We start from the raw sequence: 21702 nt of genomic DNA on the forward strand, positions 1-21702 counted from the left end.
CTGTAAAACTTGCTTGCAGAGCTTTCTCAAAACACCGTAAGCAATGGCAAACCCCACGTGTCCTGCCCATGTCCAGCACCTCAGATGCTCTGTCTCCTTTTTCTCACTGTTTACAACTCCATGAGCACGCAACAGCGTTTTGCACAAGAGATGAGCTCCTTTACCTCAGAGTGGTGATGCTGTAGCAAGCCTCCCGCTTCCCCACGTTGCGCACCAGCAGAGTCTTCTGGGTGCTGAACCTGACTGGACACTCGGAGAAGTTCAGCTGCTCAGGGAAGTCCAGGCTGGCTCGGGCACCTATGGCTCGGATAGGCACAAAGAACTTCTCCCTCTCTGTGATGATGATAAGCTCCTCAAAATAATCCTGCAGGGAAAGAAACAAGCTCAGCACAGCGCATTTAGCACCATGCCCGTGCCAGAAGAACTGCTGCTGGTTTCTGTGACTCTCACAGTAGCATTTGATAATGTACTCGCACTTTTTACCTTCATGGCCTTTCATTACAGATTATTTCACAAGCAGGGGCAGCCAGGGACCATGGGGCAGATCCTCTGTAGTTTTCTAGAGGCCTGCTGCTTGAGGATAGGACAGACTATTCAACTACATTTAAGCAGCAAACACAAGATGAGTAAAAGGCCATGCACAGGCAGCAGACTCTCAGCCCTCAAGCCAACAGACATTCCATTAAATATTCCACCACTGAAGGACAAAAGAGCCTGAAACAAGGCAAGAGCCTCCAGCCTATGGGAGCACAAGCCTTCAGCACCAGCAAAGAGTCTCCCTCAGGTCTAGATCCAGTGCAATCCCCACTGAACCCAGGACACTTCTTCAAAACCCACACCAGATGCCTGCTTTGGAATCCAGCCCTGCAGGTTCACCTTCCCCTCAAGGCATCATCTCTCGGGACCTCCACTCTCACCTTGTTCTCATCAGGTCGGAAAAGGATGCGGTAGGTTGAAGACATGCCCGGGGCTACCTTATAGTCCTCATCACTCGGGCTGATCAACTCAAAGTAAGGAGAGTTCCCCAGGATGACGTTCAGCAGACGAGGAACCTGCACGAAAGACACACAACTATGATTTTGTCACTTGGGGAAACTTGAGAAGGGACCAGGACAGGCCCCGTGACAGCCTCCTTACCACCTTCCCAAAACACTTTTAACTCTGAAGGTACACGCACGGAACACACAAGGCTGGACTTGAATCCCTTCTGCTCAGCTACAGACCTGCAGGACAGAGGCAGTAGGAACAACATGTCCTGCTGTGAAGGAAGCAGGAAGGAGATGCAGAACCTCAGGTCATCTGCGTATTCAACAGGCCCAAAGAACACGCTTGTTTCTGCCTGCACACATCCAGGCGATCATGCCTCTGGAGGAGGAATGTATTATCTGAAGGCAAACCAGCATGGGTTATACGGGGGGAAGAAAGTCACTTCTGACACACACCCCAAGCTGGAGTGGGCTTTTCAAGCTGCGGTGCTAGTCATGGGGGTGGGCCGGCAAGAGAAGGAGATCACAGACACTCTGGCCTTCCTGAGAAGAAAAGCTTTACCTCAAGAGCAAAAGGACGAGCACAGGAAGACAAAAGAACAACCCCAGCAAGAAGCAGATGGCTAAGAGAATTTACAGGGGGCTGCAAAGCAGCAAGGGAGATCCATAAGACAAGGAAAGGCTGCAGCAGAGATGAGAACACCCAATGTGCCTGTATGATGGAAAGCCAGACAACCCCCCCAGCCTGTGCCTATCTATTATGGTCCTCAAAGGCACTTTCTGCTTTGAGATACGTGACCAGCACTGCCTCACAGTGTCACTTCATTACTGAAAGCCACCCTGAGCTCTCTGGAGGCTCTTGCTGCCTGGTGACTGCAGCCAGGCCTCTGGCTGCTGCAGGAGAGCCCCATTTCTGCCTGTCCCTCCTCATAGCCAGCCCTTCCTGCAAGCATCCTGCTGCAAGTGTCTGTCCTCTGGGATACCACAGGCACAGAGACAGCAAACAGGCATTCTCTAGCACACAGGCAGCAACTCCCCAGCACCCAATGTCAGCTCAGAAAGTAGAACAAGGAGAGTTTGAATGACAGGCAGCTCCACTGATGAGCACGTGAGGCTTGGAACAAATGGAGGCTCATTCTGCACCCCCCACCCAAGCCTGAGAACCCATGGCCAAGGCAGCCCTCAATGCTCTAAACACCCTTTGCTCCCAGCAATGCCCTGGGGCAGCAAGCTCCAGGAGCCCATTCTTCCCACAGCAGCCACACGTTCTGGTCACCAAGTCCCTTGGGACGTGAGCCCAGGTGGCAAAGATCTTCAGCAAGAGCCACCCAGGACACCTCTGAGGGTGCTGAGGAGCAGCCTGAAGACAGGAAAGCAATTCGACAGCAAGTAGGCAAGAGCAGCAAGCACATAGTGAAGCACTTCCCTATCGGACTGCTTGCAGAGCACCTACTGGGCTCCATTACACTTTGCCTCTCTTACACTTTGCTGCTAGCTGCACTTCTAGGAAGCAGACAACCTCAGCTATCATGCAGGAGACATCAGTAGGATTCAGAGGGATCTGGGAAACTCATGAGACAGACCTGGCACAATGTTCCTTTTCTCCAGGACATGACCAAAACCCAGCAAAATTACAACATAAGAAACTCTCTTGGGATTATCAGCTCTATTTTTGTGCCTTTCAATATGCTTAGGGTTTTCCTTAGAGCTGATCTTCCTTTTACACCAGGGCTGTCCAATGCCTGAGGTCGTACTAGCTTCAAAACTAATTCATTTTGGGTAAAATCAACAGCACACACACTGCCTCCCCTTCACAGGGCATACAAATCCCAAACTGCAGCTGTACCAGTCTATTACGTCTTATTGGGAATGGCACCAACATCAATGCAGATGTTATTTTCCACTTGGGAAGAACGAATAGAGCAAATTCACTGTTTGCCTCTTCGCTGGTACTTGGCAAAGGCAAACATCTGAGGTGCTGCACGGCTGAGGGAGCAGCTGAACCCAAAAGACACAGCCGGAATGAAGCAGAGCAGTAGGAAAAGAGAAACTGAGGCCTATTATAATAAGCAAAGGGCACACCTACAGCAGAGATTGCCCAAAGTCACTGTGAACCACACCAGTTGTTTCCCTTGGCCATAGGTACCCACACTGCAACTTCCCAGTATTGCCAAGCTACACCAGGAATGACACAGAACTCTCTGGCAGTACCTGAGGGACCACACCTTCATCCTTCCTTGCCAAAGGGTCTTCCATGCTCTACCACACCCCTGTAAAACCTGTCATCTCAGGAGATACTTTGCCTTCTCTTGCTCTTCCTCCCCCTACATTAAGCCCTGACAGTGTCACTCCTTTTGTCCTGTCCTTTGATTCTCCCAACAGGGAGATTTGAGGAGGGGGTTAATTCACCTGCACACTTCCACCTCCCCCCGTGCCCTCCTCACACTCACACATCTTGCTCTTTCTTACGCAACAGGATCCGGAATTATGCCTGTTTCTGACTTTTCTCTGCTTCCAGCACACTTCCTGTTATGCAGCAAGAGAATCCCTGTGCAGAAGAAAGTGCTCCAGGACAGGACGTTGAACTCAGCCCCTTCCCTGCCTCCTGTCTTTTCCCACCGGCTTGCTCTTGGCACATGTCTCACTGGAGCAAATGTTTCCCCAGCTGAAACTCAAAGTTCTCCTTTTCCCCCTTTACAGCAGAACAGAATTGCTGACATCGCTCAGCTTTTCCCTGCTCAATTTTCTCAGGAAATCTCAAAAGGATCACAATCTTTCCAGTTCAAGCTGGACACCTTCAGGACCACATTACCCTGCCTGTGCTGGGATTCTCCAAAGGGAAAGCACAGCCACGCTGGCTTAGAAACACCTCAGCAGAACTGAACTGAGCTTAGCAGGAGCTTCAAGAGGCTCAAGTCCTCCCCTTTAACTGCTCCTGCTAAGCCAGCCTGTTCCACTGCTCTTCCAAAACACCCAGCCTGCAGTGCTAATGCCAGCAGTTACAACTTACTCCAGCACAAAGTGGAGAAGACTCAAGACCTGTGCTTTGACAGGCACTTGCACACAGGTGGCTGAACAGGCTGAGAGAGGAAAACATGGCCTGCCAGAAACCAAGACTGACCAAAGAGCCACCAGGACACGGTGCACTCTCGAGGTAAAGCATGACAGCAGGCAAGAACTGCACAGCCCTCGACAATCCCATCACTCCAGGGCTTTCAAGGGAAGCATGCTGGCTCAAAGAGCTCCTTTGGGTAGATACCACTAGTGCACGGCCAAAACCAGAATCCCCAGCATGGGAACATTTCCCCCATCTTGCAGAATAACGCTGGTGAGACATTTTATTCTGCATGTGCTGCACTGCAGCAGGGAACTTGCTCTGCTGCACACCATGTGAATTCCACTGCTCTCCTCCTCCAGCCCAGTGCTCAACCTCCACAGCCCAGCACTTACCCTGTCTTTGTTCCTCAGAGCTAGCGACGCTATGTAGAACTGGTGGGGAATGTAGTTCTCAAACACCACCTCGGATGGGAAAGGCTGGAACGACCTCTGGTCCCGATCAACGGCTGAGAACTGCAGATGCAAGACAGAGCAGAGAGAGCTTCAGCTGCTGGGAGAAAGATTAACGAAGGAAGATCCCACACTCATCTCCAGTAAATACAGTCTCTTGGTGACTACATCTGCCCAGCTCACGCTAGGAGATGGCAGCTCACCCACCTCTGCTCTCAGCTCAGCAAAGGGTTCTGGACCATGTTGAGCAGCCTCAAGCTAAGAAGCTCTTTTGGAGGCTCTTTCTTCAGGTTGCCTTCTCCAACAGGCAAAGCAGCGCTCACCTCCAGCAGAGCCCTCTGCTAAGCTGCTCGCTCAACTCCAGACACTTGCTGGAACAGCCACCAGCACTCGGGGAGCAAGCAAAACCCAGCAGTTTCCATGAGCCTCCACAGGAAACAAGTTGCGGGTGAACTTCCCTCTGGGACAGCGACACTGAGTCCCACACATCCCACATATCTTTTTTTGATGGAGAGCCGAGAAACCAGGCGGAAGACACCAGTACCAGGGAGGAAAGGCCAACAAGAAAGTAACAGGCAGTTGGGAAACAGACAAATGAGGTGAATGCTGGATGGGGATGAAGTTCAGCTCTTTCCCCAGCATCACTGGGCAACTTGAGCTAGGCTGCAATTCGTATCCCCTTTCCCCAGGAGCTTTAAAGTTGCTGCTTCACTGGATTCTATTACTGCTGGTTTATTTAACAGCACTGCAGAAGCAGCTCTGAAAAGTACACACAAAGAACAAATGCTGACCCAGCAGAGGCTTTACTTGGAGATAATTCCTCCCTGCTTGGTCTCCCCTCTCCCAGCTGCACTGCTGCCACTCGAGACACACAGGCAGGTCTCGCGCTGCCCCACAAAAGCCACGGTCAGGCTGAGGCCAGAAGCTGTAGCACTGCCAGTTATTTGGGCGCCTGTCTTACGTGTTCCCACCTCGTGTGCTGTCTGGGGCAACCCTGAACTGATGTGCTACAGCTCACTTGCTGGCAGCTTTCTGCTCAACAGCCTACCTCAGTCTTCCACCCACCTGGACTGGCTGTTACACTGAGCAGTCCTGCAAGAAAAGCAGCTTTAAACATCCATCTAAGAGAGCACTGATCCAGGGAAAGCGCATCCACTCTCCTCTGCCCAGGGCGATTCCCTGGCTATCCAGCAGCCTGAAAACTCAAACACCCTGGAAGGCTCCCACGCCTTCTTCCAACCCATTCATGCATTGAGGCAATTGGGTTTCTTACAGCTTAAGTAATTGCCACAGGCCCTCAGACTTCAAAGGTCACTACTGCCACCATTGAGGAAGTCCTGTGACCCCAAGCACGTGGCAGTTGACTACAACAAAGCCAGAGGTGGCTCTTTGAACAGCAGGGTGAGAAACAGCAGCTCCTGCCCTTGTGTCCTGCCCCAGCCCTACCCCCAGTAGCTTTAGTGACGGTAGCTCAACTCCAGCAAAACCCACCAACTGCAGCACAGGTTCCATTGGCTTCCTGCAGATCAGGACTTCAATGGCTCACTGCAAACACATGTTTTGCCTTTCCCCCAGCAGAAAGAACTCCACCACCACCAGTCGGAAATGACAACAGGACCTAATCACCAAGCTGCTTGGGTGAGCTGGAGGCAAGTCAGCCACAAGCACGTGTCCTCTTCAAATAGCACATCAAACAGCAAGGAAAAGGCCAGGGAAAGGCTACCTTTTGATGGCAGACTTCACCCATGTCCCGAAGCTGGGCAGTCCGGGGCCGCCTCATCTCCCGAGGCCTCGCCAGCCTTTGCTTGCTGCTGAGAGACTCTTCTGCCTCTCTGACCAGCTTGGGATTACGAGATGCTACCACTCTGCTCTGGAATCCATCCGCCCTTCTGGAGGACCTCATGGGCCGGGGGGTCTTGCCACTGGCCATGTCGCAGAGCTCACCTGGAAGAAGCAACAACTGGACAATCCACAACCCCAGAACCTTAAAACCCCACACCCATGGAAGCCTGGAACCCACAACCTTAGGGAAGGGCCCTTAAAACTCACCCACTCCCAACCTTGCCACGGCCACAGACACCTTCCACTAGAGCAGCTGCTCCAAGGCCCATCCGACCTGGCCTTGAACACTGCCAGGGATGGGGCAGCCACAGCTCCTCTGGGCAATCTGTGCCAGGGCCTCGCCATTCCTGGCACACCCAAAGGACACAGCCATGTCTCCAGCCTCTGGCATCCTTCCTAAGCGCAGAACGCAGGGATGGCCTCCCCACCCTCACTCATCATTAGACCACATTTAGGCTCCATTCATAGACGTAAAACCCCACAACAGACAGCCCCTGAGCCAAAACAGCCTTTTGCTCTGGGTGCAGTCCCACCAGCCACGGACACACACCAGGGGCTGCTGGCACTTCTCACCCTTTCTGCAAGGAGCCTGCTGATGTTTCTAACTCAGCACAGAGCTCAAGACTCTGGTTAAGAACCAGAGTTTCTCAAGGCTACTTTGCCTGCTTGAAGTTACAAAGATTAGCTGGCAAAAACGGCTCCTTCCAGGCAGGAAACCACCCCACTGCCCAAGAGCACTTCTCCATGCAGAAGGATGCCCCCATTTTCACTTGGTAACACCCAAACTCGAGGCTCCCTACAGGCATTCCAGGCTGCCACAGCAGGAAAGAAGCAGGAAACCATCAAAGGCACAGGAGCAATTAGCTCAAATCTAAGGAAAATCCAGGAGGATATTCCCTCCTGCTTCCCTGTGTTCCACAGCACCTCTGTTGTGTGCACTTGCTCTACACAGCAAGACAGCATCTAGGCAAAGATGGCCATTCCCTGCCCCTCGACTCTCCCCCACACCCTGCACGCAAGGCAATCACTTCATGCCTTTACGCCCAAGACAGCTACAGCACGGCACAAACGGTGTTTGTGGTGCTGGGCCCTTGGCAGCTTCAGGAAACAAGGCTACCGGTTCCTTTTGTTCTTGCACCAAACACCAGAGCTCTGCACTGCCTCTGCTCAGGAGGACCTGCTGCAGCAAGAGTGGCCTTTAAAGCTGGAAAGAACTGCTTGTCAGGGGAGAAACCTCATGGGGATGATCCAACATTCATCTGATTTCAGGGTTTATTACCGGCTCTTAACTGCCTCATTCGTCCCAATTCTCCAAACTGTGATTTCACTTCACTTGAAACGAATCCTGTCGTCACCCCCACAACGCTTATTTCCAGAGGGCTTCCAACCTGCACAGCCCGGCCAGCCCAGCAGCTTCCCCTGAGCCCTGGAGCAAGGCTCTTCCCCAGCCCCAGAGCCCGCAGGGACCAGCCTCCCAGAGCAGCAGGAAAGGAGCACAACGGAGCAATCGGGCACATCTCCCTGCAGGGGCAGGACAAACCAGCACCCAGGACACAGCACCCCTCCAGCCCACCACCCCGGGGCTCCCTGCTCCCCACCTCACACAGACAAGGCTCCCTTTGCTGCAGGACCTACAGCCTAGCTCCAAGTCTCTACCATCGCTGCAAGCCGCACGGCAGTTCCACAGCCCCTTCAAGCCCTTCTACCTGCCCAGCCCTGCTCTTAGCCCAGGGGTGTTTAAATCCTGCGGCTATCACACAACTGCCCCATCCCTGCTGCCAACGGAGCTGCCTCCTCCCTGCCCAGGGCCAGACGCTACCTCAGCACGGCTGATTCAGCTTCTCCTGGAGGATTCCTCCCTGCAGGGCCTTGGCTCCCCAATGCCCTCGCGCTGCTGGCACCTGTGGGCAGCTGGAGGGACAGGAGCCGCCTCGGTGGGGATGCTGCCCACCAGCACAGCAGGGAACTGCTGCTGGGCTGCCAACAGCCAGGGGAACCTGGGCACCAAAGGACAGGGCTGGCACCTGGGCTGCCCAGCCCCTCTCCTCAACGCTCTGGCTTTGCCAGCTAGGGCAGGGTTTCACCAGCGCCTCCACGAAGCAGAGCTCAGAGCCTGACAGTAGCTCAAGCCTGCTCCTGCCTCAGTGCATTGAGCAGCAGCAGCTCCCTCTATGTCACAATAGGAGAGGTCCACACCCCCCGGAAAGAACGTGCTCACCCTCCCGCACCACTTCCACACCAAGGCCACCACCACCTGTGGCTCTGGGATTTCTCCAGCTCCAGGCTGGAGTGGAGACCCTGCTGCTTCCTGCCTTGAGCTCTCTCGCTATCACTGTCGGCCGCCTTGTCTCTCCTCTGCTGCTTCCACGGCCACTGCAGGGCCTTGCTAAAGTTACAGCCTTGCAGACCCCTGCAGCCCCCCTACGCCTTCAATGTCTGCCCCGCACTGAAGGGCTGCAGCACCATTAAAGTGCACCTTACAGCACCAGTTGTTCACGCTCCGTGAGCGGCAGATCAATTGGTTTATACACTGCACATGATCCAATCATTTCCCTGCTGCAGGAGTAAAGAAAAAAGCTTCCACACTGACTACAAAGCAACCATTTAATTCCTACTTCGCTGGCCCAGGAGGAGCCCACTCACACCAGGGCCATGGCCAGGCTGCCTTTGGGGTGACCCCTCTTGCTGTCCCTGCTGAGCACCCATCCATCACTTTGTACCCATTCAGCCTGCGCACACGGGCACACGCACCAGCCAAGGCCACCCAGCTTCCTGGGGCATCTCAGCTGCCAGGAGCCTCACACGTTTTCAGCACAGCCTTTGCCAGAAACAAAACCTTCCCATGAGACTCTCGGCCACAGGCAAAGCAAATCCTCACGTCTGCTTGGTGGGGATCGTGGAGCCCTCACTTTGAAACCAACACTCAGCATCTGGGGGTTTACAAACCAGCCAGGGAGGAGATGAGCCCTGAGTGCTAACTGGCTCTCCAGGCAGCCAGCCTGTGGAAACACTCCAAAACATGTCCCGCATCATGTCCAGCCACGAATCCAGGTGAAAACTGGAGAGCTCAAGCAAAGGCTTCTCTCCTCCTTTCCTAAATCCAGACAGCATTTCAAATACCCCAGTTTGGAGACCCTGATGTCAGCTGTGCAGTCAAACCTGAACTGAGGAATTGTTTTCCCTCCATCACTTTTTAAAACAAACCAGAAGTAACTTGGGCCCAACAAGTGTGATGCCTCCTTGCTCTTCTGCTCCCTTCACACTGTGAAACCATTTAACCCAGCAGCTGCCTTGCTGCAAACTTCAGAACATTCAAGAAGTTACTCACAGCTCAGGGGCAATCTCTGACACGAGCAGGGCAGCAACCGAGGCTGTGACTGCCAGGAGACAGGGCACAGAAAGATGGGCGCATTCTGGATGGAGGTTCGGGCCCAATTCAGCAAGGTACTGGCACCACGGCTCAGGTTAAACAGGAAAGGGGACAGATGTCAGGGGCACTGATAACTGTGCAGCAGCTACAGAATGGTTCAACAGTCGTTCCTGGGGCTGACACTGCCTTAATCCTAACTGCCTTGGCCTCATGTCTCCACTGGCAGATAAAAACCATCAAAGTCACCACGATACTGAGGACAGAAACATCCTACAGTACCCCCACACTGCAGGACCAGGGCTTAGTCAAAGTCACGCAGCCAGAGCAGGGCTCAGTCTCTCTTCCCTCACACCCAGCTCTTCTCTCCCTCCTGCCAGGGCCTTCTCCAGGCCACCCAGCACCAAGACACACCACAGCCTAGGGAGTACAGGCTCCTCCTCTCCTCCCCCAAGGTACAGAGCTTCCTTCAGAGCCTGAGCACATGGCAGCTCTTTACTTCCTGGCATCACACACATTTCAAACCACACTTACACCCGAGCACCCACAGCCCAGCAGGATCCTCCCATGGTCAGCTCCAAGCACCACACCAGCTGCCACAAGCGCTCCTTCCCTCCACCTTCTCCTGAGCAAGACAAACAACAGCCCTCACGTGCTTTACCTGCTCCACTACAGCTTGGTTGGCATCTGCAGCTTCAGACATCCCCTGGCAGCTCCATTTGCAGCAGGACTGGGCTCCTGGGCTCCTGCCTTTGCAGCAAGCTGGTCATCCACAGCAGGGCTACTACTTCTCCTGCAGGGCACCTTCAAACACCGGCACATGGGTCTGTGGTTTGAAGCAAGGGAGAGAAAGATCAGACCAGGAGACACAGGGAGGGGACAAGCCCAGCCCGTGACCTGCCTTTCAACCTGAGCCCACAGGAGCACCGGCCACAACCCCAGCACCTACGAAGCCCCACAGGCTCTTCAGAAGCTGTGAAAGGAGCAGCTTGGGTTATCTATCACTTGGGAAGCACTGGAGGGACAGGCCCATCTCTTGCTGCTGACAGGCAGCTGGGGCAGCTCCCTGCAGCACGCACGCTGTGCTCAGAGGTGCTGGGCAGGCTGCAGGCACAAGCCCTGCTGTGCAACGAGCTTCCAAACTGAAGCAGGCACCAAGAAATAAAAGCAAAGATGAATGTGCCTTTACCTGCCCCGGGCAGGTGCCTTCACATGCCCATTACAACCATGCCACAGCCACAACTGTCTGAACTCAAGCAAAACCCCAAAGCAATCGCTGCTCTGCTCAAGAATGGACCACTGGATTGCCTTTTTTTGACTGCATTTGTACCTGAAAGTCTTTGGCCAAAAACACTGTGAGTTTTGTCAAACAACAGCTGTGCAGAGGCTCTCCTGGGCTGGAACCCAAGCCAGGGCTTTGATTTTTAAACAGGGCAGCCAGTGCATCCCTTACGAGAGCCTCTGCTCTCTGCCATGCAGGTACTGTCAGACCCTACAGCTCTGATGGGATCGAGACCTCCGTGCTGACTGCCAGCACATCCCCTCTGGGCACTGGGAGCAGAGGGGCAGATCTTCATTTTCCACAGAATCCCAAGGGTTGGAAGGGACCTCAAAAGATCATCTAGTCCAACCCCCTGCAAGAGCAGGGTAACCTGGAGTACATCACACAGGAACTTGTCCAGGTGGGCCTTGAATATCTCCAGTGGAGGAGACTCCACAACCCCCCTGGGCAACCTGTTCCAGTGCTCTGTCACTCTCACAGTAAAGGAGTTCTTCCTGACGTTCACATGGAACCTCCTATGCTCCAGTTTACACCCATTGCCCCTTGTCCTATCACTGGATATCACTGAAAAAAACCATCATTCTGACACCCACCCTTTACATATCTGTAAACACTGATCCTCACGAGCAGCTGTATTCTCTTCCCTTGTTATTTCCCTTATCATTATTATTATTGGTGGTAGCAGCAGTGGTTTGTGTTATACCTTAGTTACTTGACTTACCTCAGCCCCTGGGAGTTACACTCTTTCCATTCTCCTTCCCATCCCTCCGGGATCAGGGGGAAGTTGATTGGCAAGTACATGTTCCATACAGGCCTCGGGCCAGTGAGCACGTAGAAAAGATGAACCATCTGATCAAACAACAGATTAGGAAAATGTCAGGAAATGAAATTCTATTGGTACCAAGGTGACCACTGGATCTATTAAGAATTCAAACTAAACCTCGGTCGAAAGAAGAGGTTAGCCCATTTGAAATTTTATATGGAAGACCATAACAGTCCCAGTTTAAGGCAGAAAGTCTTCAGGAAGTCAGAGAGAGCTATCTCTGTGAGTTTTTGATCCATCTGGGAAAACAATTGGAGGAGATAAATAAGAGAGTAGCAGGGACAAGAGCAAGAGGTTTGGATTATCCCATTCACCCTTTCAGATCTGCAGACTGGGTTTATGTTAAGGATTTTTCAGGAGATCCTCTACAGCAGAAGTGGAGCAGAACGTACCAGATATTACTGACCACCTTTACAGCAGGGAAGATAAAGGAACAACCTGCTCGGATACAGTATTCAAGAATAAAGAAAGCACCAGAACCAGAGATGTGGCAGATGGAACCTTCAGGACCCTTACGTATGAACTTGCGTCGGTCATAATTTGGACTCGTATGATAACTGGTGCACAAGCTTGGGACCAGAATTTATACCTGAAATTAATGCAAAATGGTACTGAAGTTTTAATCGTAGTGGCTGTTGGGTGTGTGCACAGGTGCCTAAATCAGGAGAACGCCTGGAACTCCCATGAACTGGAGTTCCAATTCCTAACACTGTTTCATGGACAAATCTGTGGGTGAACACTAGCAATTTGTATTCAAACGAAAGGTTAACATTTGGAATAGTTAATCCTAATCCAGGTAATAAATATCACACCTGTGCACAAAGATGTATTACACCAGGAACCAGGGCAGGAGATCATGCTTGTTCAAATGCCACAGATGTAGGTCACCATTCAAATTGCAACCACACTATTAATGTAGATGGTAACCTGGTTCAGTGGTGGCCCATTCCTAAAGGGAAAGGATGGTATTGGTTATGTGGAGAAAATGCTTATAAGACTCTACCCCCCCCAGCTGGAAGGGGGCAGGCACCTTAGGTGCTGTAATACCCAATTTTACTGTTACCGACAGGTATCCTTCCAGGACCTGGATTAGAACTTTTGCCAGAAGGGATGAAGATTGTTGGAAGAAGTAAATACCCTCAGAGACCACCACATTTTTGTACGCATGCAGGGAACGTTCTGGAAAACAACATAATCCACACGTAGCCTCATGACTATGTATGTATGCCCAGCGACTACATAAGGATGGCCTGTGGAGCAACAGGGGGACACAACGGCAGGAGGAGCTCTCCCCTGTGTCTCCTGGCACCGCAATGAAGAATACCTGCTTGTCAGCTTGAAAACTGTGTTAGCAAGTTTGTGCCTGGAGTTTTCTCCCAATCACTGCACTGGGTTCAGCTCTAACAGTTCTTTTCCTCCTTCTTAACAGACAACCTCAAATGAGTTCAGATTGTTTTATAAAGAATGCACAAAAGCTTGGATTATTTCTTCATTGACTTACATTTTGGTGTTTAGGTTTTGTGGTTTGGTTTTGTTGGGGTTTCTTTGTTTTGGTTTCTTTTTTCCCAATTCTTGTGCAGTATTATCTTAGGGTTGTATGAAACCCTCATGGAGATTCTACTGTCCTGATAGCAGAGTATCCCAGACACACTGGAGAACCCCAAATGTGGTTTTACACAGGGTTCTCACACCATACAAACAGTCACGTACCACACACTTGGACCAAACACTAGCACCCTCACTACCAATTACTAGTCCTAGTCCAACTCTGCCAGGCGCTCATGCTACTTCTGCTGCAGTCCTGCTCCTGCCTATTGATTCAGATGTCCTGCAGGAGACACTGACTAATGCTGTGCGGGACAGTGGGAGGGTTTCACAGACATGCTGGAGGGGCTGGGATTCTGCCATTATTTCTGCTGGGCTGCAATACCCCTTCTCCTTCACAGACAGCTCTAAGACACCCTAAAGAAAAGCCCTAGATCCAGGGCTGGGCTGAAGCTTCCAGGAAAAATCCACCACCTCATCACATTACAGGGCACACAGAAATACACAGACACACATATACAAATAAAAGATATGTGGCACTGCAGCCACTCCAACCCCTACAACAGGCACCGCAACTGCTACCTCAGCAAGAGGTGGCACAGCTATTTCAATGGCAGCAACAGGCACTGAGGCTACTCCAACACCTGTGACAGGCTCTGCCCAAAGGTGACTGAGGAGCTGTTGGTAGAGCTGTCTTAGAGACAGAGGAACTGCAGCAGCTCTGCCTTGCCTGGTCTCTCACAGGATCTTTCTGTGCTGGGGGTGCTGAAGGTAGAAGAACAAGTGCCAATCACTACCACAGCACTGCACCGGTGGCAAGATGGCTCTGACCGAGACTCCCCTATTGCCATCCATGAGCTGATGCAGACTGGAGAGCCCAGGAGTGCTCAGCAGGACCCACTCACCCTTCAGGAGCCCCACAGGGCCCGTGCACAACCCACATTACAGTCTGATTGTAAACTCTAGCAAGTGACCCAAGGAAGAACAATTGCAGATGGGGCCCTGAGCAACAACAGCCTCTGAACAAATTAAACAGGAGATAGGTCATGCCCTTGGGCCAGTCTGGACTGGGCAAGGTGTGAAATGTGCTCTGCACTGCACTGGGGAGAATGGGCTTACCTGGAGCCTCTGGCAGAAAGCTCCAGCAGAGACTCCAGGTCGACCCCTCGGCTGTTGGAGTCAGGGATACACAGGGTCCAAGGCTGGTTATATCCCCTGAAAAAGAGATCCTGGCAGCCTCTGAAGGGCTTCGAGCTGCTTCAGAAGTGATGGGCACTGAAGCACAGCTCCTCCTGGCACCCCACTTGCCCGTGCTGCCTTCATGTTCAAAGGGAAAGCCTATACATCATACAACTGATGCTACATGGAGTAAGTGAGGGCATTGCACTGATGACACAAGGAGCTCAAATAGAAGTCCCAGCTGTCCAGGAATCTTGGAAGTGACTGTGGATTGGCCAGAAGGCACCCGTTTTGGAATGTCACCAGAGAACAGATGCTGAAAAAGCCCCACCATATAATGAATGAGGAAATCTCCAGTGCTTTATCTCTCCTTCCTCATAGATGGTGGCAAATGCCCTCGAGGGGTGGTTGCAGTAATGGAAGCAGAGCAACTGGCAGCACGGAGAGAAACCCATCTGGGCTGCTGCACTGTGGCAAGACATCACTGCCCAGATGCAGAACCTGGTGGTGAAGGTACACCGTGGAGATGCTCATTTACCCAAGAGTTGGGCCACTGAGGAACATCAGACGATGGCTGAAGTACAAAGACAGGGAGGCCTGGCACACTGACTGTATCACACTCCCACCAACCCGCCAGAGCAAGTGCCATGTGCTTACCATGGTGGAAGCAACCACAGCATGGCTGTAAACATGCCCCACACCACTGCCCAGAACACTATCCTGGGCCTTGAGAAGCAAATCTTGCAGCGACACAGCACCCCAGAGAGAACTGAGTCCGACAATGGGACTCATTTCCAGAACAACCTTATAGACACCTGGCACAGAGCATGGCATTGAGTGGGTATATCACATCCCTACCATGAACCAGCCTCTGGGAAAACCCAGTGGTACAATGGGCTGCTGAAAATCACACTGAGAGCAGTGGGTGCTGGGACTTTCAAACACTGGGATATACATAGCAAAGGCCACCTGGTTGGTCAACACCAGAGGATCTGTCAACAGGGCTGGCCCAGCCCAATCAGAACTTTTACATACACCGGAGGGAGATACTGACAACACACTGACGTTTTAGTTGTATCTGGAAGGAAGGATGACTGCTCGGGTCGGGCTGGGGATCAGTCAGCAGATGCAGAGCAATTCTGTTGAGCATCACTTGTGTTTATTGGTTTTATTCTTTTTCCCTTTTTGTTTTCTCTCTCCTTGTTATTTCCCTTATCATTATCATCACTATCACCAGTACCTTGTGCTTCGGTTATTAAACTCTTATCTCCACCCTCGGGTTTCTCATCCTTCCGGCCCTCCTCCCCATCCCACTCCAGGAGCCACAACCTGACTCAGTCACCGGCACCTCTGCCCCCTCCTGGCTGCCGGGAACCGCCTGCCCCAGCAGCACCTCCCCCCCGGGGGGAAACAGCCCCAGAGCCCCCACAACAGCCCCGCTCCATCCCCAGGGCCGTGTGCCCGGGGCGGGCACGGAAAGGAGCGGGACGCGCACAGCCCCCAGCCCCCCATGGCCTGGGTTCCCAGCCCCCCATACTGACAGGGAACTCGCAGCCCCACTGCCCAGAGCCTCGGGGGGCCGCAGACCCCCAGCCCCGCTCCTCAGCTCTGCAGCACCCCCAGCCCTGCTCCTGAGCTCTGCAGCACCCCCAGCCCCGCTCCTCAGCTCTCAGTATCCCCAGCCCCGCTCCTGAGCTCTGCAGCACCCCCAGCCCCGCTCCTCAGCTCTGCAGCACCCCCAGCCCCGCTCCTCAGCTCTGCAGCACCCCCAGCCCCGCTCCTCAGCTCTCAGTATCCCCAGCCCCGCTCCTGAGCTCTGCAGCTCCCCCAGCCCCGCTCCTCAGCTCTGCAGCACCCCCAGCCCCGCTCCTCAGCTCTCAGCACCCCCAGCCCCGCTCCTCAGCTCTCAGCACCCCCAGCCCCGCTCCTCAGCTCTCAGCACCCCCAGCCCCGCTCCTCAGCTCTCAGCACCCCCAGCCCCGCTCCTCAGCTCTGCAGCATCCCCAGCCCCGCTCCTCAGCTCTCAGCACCCCAAGCCCCGCTCCTCAGCTCTCAGCACCCCCAGCCCCGCTCCTCAGCTGGGAGCTGTAGTCCGGGCTCCGGCACATGCGCAGGAGCAGCCGCACTCGTCAGAGGGAACGGGGGGTGCAGCGGGACCCCCGTGAGGGGCAGCGCGGGCCGGGGCCTTTCCTCACGGAGCAGCCGCCCCTCATGGGATCCCAGAGGCACCGGGTGGGCTGCGGTGAAGGGACCTTAAAGCTCCTCCAGCTCCAACCCCTGCCCCGGGCAGGGACCCCTTCCACTGGAGCAGCTGCTCCAAGCCCCTGTGTCCAACCTGGCCCCGAACACTGCCAGGGATGGGGCAGCCACAGCTCCTCTGGGCACCCGGTGCCAGCGCCTCAGCAGCCTCCCAGGGAAGAGCTTCCTGAGATCTCATCTCAATCCACCTCTGTGGAAAGGGAAAAGGGGATAAAATCAGCAGTAAAATGAAGCCTCCTTTTGACTTTCCAAAGCCTCCGGTCTCACTTCTTTATTAAAGCCTCGTTCGCAGGGTCCCAAGGCTCAGGTTCAGTTTACAAAGGCTCGGCCGCGGGGATGCTGCGGCCGGGCGGGGGGTGCACGAGCCCGGCCGCGGGGCTGGGCAGGGCCCGCTCCGCCGTTCCACGGGCTCCTGCGGCCGCGTGGACAGAGCCGTTGAGAGCGAGGCTGCGGCGGCAGCGGCAGCAGCGGCTTTGGAGCGGCTTTGGAGCGGCTTTGGAGCGGCTTTGGAGCGGCTTTGGAGCGGCAGCGACTTCGGCAGCGACTTTTGCAGCGGCTTTTGAGCCGCAGCGACTTTGTCATCGGCAGCAGCGGCAGCAGCACCCGGCGCGGCGGCGGCAGCTCTCGGCGGTCCGGAGCCCTCCCTCCGCCGCTCCCCGCGATGGTGCCCCCCGCCGGGGCTCGCGGCGCCGCTCGGCTCTCCCGGTACTGGCAGTGGCGGCGCTGGGCGAGCCGCCGCCGCTGGGTCTGGCGAGGCAGCGCCGCCCCCTGGCGCTCCCCGGCCCGCCCCCAGGCCCCGCCCCGCAGCCGCCCGGCAGCCGCGACCCCCGAGAGCCCTGCGGGGGTGCCGGCACCGGCAGCGCGCTCGGCCAAGGTGCCCGTGGTGCTCCTCACCCGCATTGACCCGTCGCTCTATCTGCGCCCCGGGAGCGGCGGCGAGCGGCACGCCGCGGAGCCTCGGCCGGGAAAGGCCGGGAATGATGCGGCTCCGCTCGGCCCGGAGCGGCCGCTGGGGGCCGGCGGGGACCCCGCGCGCAGCGACAGCGGCAGCGGCAGCGTCTCTCGCGTCGGGCATGACAAGGAGACCTTCGAGCGGCTCTACCGAATGGGACCGCTGCTGGGGAGAGGCGGCTTCGGCTCCGTGTACTCGGGGGTCCGCCTGGGTGACAACACCCCGGTAAGGGGCGGGGCCGGCGGCGGGGCGGGGAGGCGGCGGGGCCAGGCGAGGCTCAGCCCAGCGCTGCTCTCGGCTTGCAGGTGGCCATCAAACAAGTGGCTCGGGAGCGCATCTCCTCGTGGGGCCAGCGGGTGAGTGCGCGGGGCCACCGGCACAGCGTGGGGCAGGGCTGGTGGGGGTGAGGCGGTGGCGCCGGGAGGGGGGAAAGCGGGACAGCGCGAGGGGAGCGGCTGTGGAGTCACCGGGGGACACGGAGCATCCTGGGCAGAGGGTGCCTGGTACCCTTGGGCCGGCTAGGGCTGCACCAGAGCATCCCTGCGGACTTGGGCACCTGGGAACAGTGGGGCCGGGCAGGGGGCATCAGAGCATCCCAGGCAGGGAGGCACAGGACCCCCGGGCCAGCATCAGCCCCGCTAACGGTGCCACGGTCACCCTGCAGCGCAGTGGAACCCTCATTCCCATGGAGATAGCCATGATGAGGAAAGTGCGCTCCGACTGCAGCACCATCATCCAGCTCCTCCATTGGTTTGAGCTGCCCAACTCATTTGCTGCTGGTTTTGGAGCGTCCGGAGCCATCGCAGGACCTCTTTGAGTTAATCAGACACCGGACGTTCGTGCCCGAGTCTCCGGCGCAGGGCATTTTCCTGCAGGTGCTGAGGGCCGTGCGGCACTGCCACAGCCGCGGTGTCCTGCACAGGGATATCAAGTCCAAGAACATCATCATCCACTTGGTCACCGGAAAGGTCAAGCTAATTGACTTTGGTTGCAGCACCCTCCTCAGGGACACGGTCTACACCAAATTTAGCGGTGAGCGCACAGCCCAGGGTGCTTCCAGTAGCAGGCAGTTTGGGAAAAGAGTCACGTGCTGGTGACAAAGTGGCAGCTCACACCGAGTGTGTCTCCCCACGTCCATGGGGCCACCGGTGCAGCCCCTGCATCCCTGGGGATGCGCGGCTGAGGATGCGGGAGCAGGCGGCATCCGCCTGATGAGCTGTTCCTGTATCCTGTTGTAGGAACACCTTTGTACTACCCGCCGGAGTGGTTCCTCTACCACTGCTACCACGGCCGTCCGGCGGCCATCTGGTCCCTGGGCGTGCTGCTGTATGAGATGGTGTGCGGGGTCCTCCCCTTCCGGTGCTGCAAGGACATCACCAGCGGGCAGCTCTTCTTCAAGCGCCAGATCTCTGTTGGTAGGTACTCGGCTTGGCGGCAGCAGGGGGAGGTCAAGTTTTAGAGGGTGGCAGCTGATCTCCCTTGGTCAGCTGGAGGAGGTGGCACATGTCCTGCCATCCTGCTCTCCTCCAAACCGGATCATGGAGCAGGAGGTTTGGGTGCAGCTCTGAGCACACCCCGGCCTGGGCGCTGCGGATGGTGGCACAAGGTGGGCAGGAGCCTCCTGCAACTGAGTGGTGGTTCCCGGATGCTCCCCAGAATGCCAGCAGCTCATCAGGTGGTGCTTGAACATGAAAGCTTGGGCCAGACCATCCCTGGAGGATGTGTTCAACCACCCTTGGCTGCAAACATGAACTGCCCCAGGAGACAGCCACACTCCACCCTCACAGCCTGAGCCAGCAGCCGGGCAAGTAAGCCAGGGGTGCCTTCTGGGGGGAGCGTGGGGTTTGTGGGGTTTGGGGGCTTTTGGGAGGTTGGGTTTTTTGGCGAGGATTTGGGCTCTTGGAGGGTTAGGATGGATTTTTGGGGCCTGTGGGGATTTTTTGGAGACTTGGAGGGTTTGGGGGTCGGTTTCTTGGGGCGACTTTGTGGGTTTTGCGGAGAGTTGGTGGGTTTGGGTGTTTTGCGGTTTTGGGACCTTGGTGAGGTTGGGTGTTTATTGGGGGATAGGGTGTTTTGGGGGGACTTTTGCAGTTATTGGGGGGGTTGTGGGGATTGGTTTCTGGGTTCTTTGGAGGGCAACAGGTGTCAGAGGGACACCTCCTAAGAGTTCATTCTGCTCTTGTAGCTGAGGCAGTGGTTAGGTTCGGCTCTAGTCTGAGGATAACGCTGGTAACACACGGATTGTATAGTGGGTTCTGATTAGCACTTACCCTGAGCAAGGCTGATTCAGTCTCTCATGCTCTGCAGTGAGGGCAGGCAAGACCTAATAGCAAAGCAACAGACAATGCGGCTACTGCAACACCAGCCACAAGAACTGCAGCTACTCCAACACCAACCACAACCACTGCGATGACACCAACCATGGCAACAGGCACCAATGGCAAGGACTGTCACTACAGCTGATACGACTCCACAGACAAGCACTGCTGCTATTCCAACAAGGGCAAAAAAAGCAGTGCGGCTACTCGAAACTCAGTGACGAGCAGTGAGGCTTCTCAAACCCAAGCCACAGGTACTGCAGGTACTAAAAGTACAGAGACAGACATAGCGGCCACTTGAACGCCAAGGACAGTCAATGTGGCTACTACAAGCCAATTCAACATGCCCTGCAGTTAATGCAGCCCCAGGCACAAGCACTGCAGTTCCTCCACCACCAGTTTTCAGCTCTGAAGCTCCTCCATCTCTAGGAAGGAGCAATGGTGTTACTCTAAGGCCTGCTATGTATACAGTGGCTACGTCAACCCCAGCCACAAACACTGCAGCTACTCCAGTGCCAGCCACAAACACTGCAGCCTCTTCAATGCCAGTGACACACACTGCTGCTCCTCCAGCCCCATCAACAAGCAGTGAGGCTTCTCCAACCCAAGGCCTAAGAACTGTGTCTACTACAACCATGGCAGCAGGTACACGGGCTACTCCAATGCCAAGGACAGGTGCTGTGGCTGCTACAACTCCAATGACACACACTGCAGGTATTCCAACCACATCATCCAGCAGTGAGGCTTCTCCAATGCGAGCCACAAGCCCTGTGGCTACTGCAACCCCAGTTACTGGGGCAGTGGCTACTATGTGGCAATGACAGGCAAAAACACTGCAGCTATTCCAGCCACTGCAACAAGCATAGCAGCTACTGCAGTGCCAGCCACAGCAATGTGGCTACTCCAGTGCCTGAGACAGGCACTGCAGCTACTGCAACCTCATTGACAAGCAGTGAGGCTTTTCCAAAGCAAGCCACGTGCAGTGTGGGTACTCCCCAGACCCACAACTGCCCCACAAGTGACCCCCCAATGTCCACCCAGACCCACAACTCTTCCCAAAGTCATCCCCCTGTAACTCCACAGACACACAACTGCCCCCAAAGAGACCCCCCACACCCACAATTGCCCCCCAAGTGATTCTCCCAAACCCACAACTGCCCCCAAGTCACCTCCCAGACCCACAACTGCCCCCCAGCTGACCCCCCCCATGGTTGCAGCAAACACAGTTCTTAGGCCTTTGGATGGAGAAGCCTCACTGCTTGTCAATGGGGCTGGAAAAGCACCAGTGTGTGTCACTGGTGTTGGAGAAGCTGCACTGTTTGTAGAGGAGGTTGACGTAGCCACTGCATACATTGCAGGCCTTAGAGTAGCAGCATTGCTGCTTCCCAGAGTTGGAATAGCTGCAGGCCTGAAAACTGGTGGTGGAGCAACTGCAGTGCTTGTGCCTGGGGCTGGATTGGCCAAAGTGCTTGTTGATGGGGCTGGAATAGGCACAGTGCCTGTCCTTTGCATTCAAGTGCTTGATGTGTCTGTCAGGGTACTTTGAGTACCCACACTGCATGTGGCTTGCTTTGGAAAAGCCTCACTGCTTGTGAATGAGGTTGCAGTAGCTGCAGTGCCTGTCTCAGGCATTGAAGTAGCT

At 55.1% G+C, this 21702-nt stretch overlaps 2 protein-coding genes across 2 annotated transcripts in view; one reads left to right on the forward strand and one right to left on the reverse strand.

The window, feature by feature from the left end:
* Nucleotides 1-9705, reverse strand: part of LOC117438715 (hydrocephalus-inducing protein homolog) — a 55180-nt gene extending 45475 nt beyond the window's left edge. The window contains exons 1-5 of the mRNA XM_034074157.1: nt 9664-9705; nt 6217-6437; nt 4437-4556; nt 918-1052; nt 165-364 (exon numbers count right to left, since the gene is read on the reverse strand). Of these exons, the coding sequence (XP_033930048.1) occupies nt 165-364; nt 918-1052; nt 4437-4556; nt 6217-6423 (662 nt within the window). The 5' untranslated portion in view covers nt 6424-6437; nt 9664-9705. The remainder of the gene's footprint in view (nt 1-164; nt 365-917; nt 1053-4436; nt 4557-6216; nt 6438-9663) is intronic.
* A 7746-nt stretch (nt 9706-17451) lies between these two features.
* Nucleotides 17452-19554, forward strand: LOC117438716 (serine/threonine-protein kinase pim-1-like). Its single transcript, XM_034074158.1, is given in 8 exon segments — nt 17452-17760; nt 17866-17967; nt 18048-18098; nt 18407-18514; nt 18516-18774; nt 18981-19157; nt 19399-19489; nt 19491-19554. Coding segments are annotated over 8 exon segments (1161 nt in total).
* Nucleotides 19555-21702: the final 2148 nt, after the last annotated feature.

This window comes from Melopsittacus undulatus, unplaced genomic scaffold, assembly GCF_012275295.1.
Source record: "Melopsittacus undulatus isolate bMelUnd1 unplaced genomic scaffold, bMelUnd1.mat.Z mat_scaffold_56_arrow_ctg1, whole genome shotgun sequence".
Taxonomy (NCBI): Eukaryota; Metazoa; Chordata; class Aves; order Psittaciformes; family Psittaculidae; genus Melopsittacus; species Melopsittacus undulatus.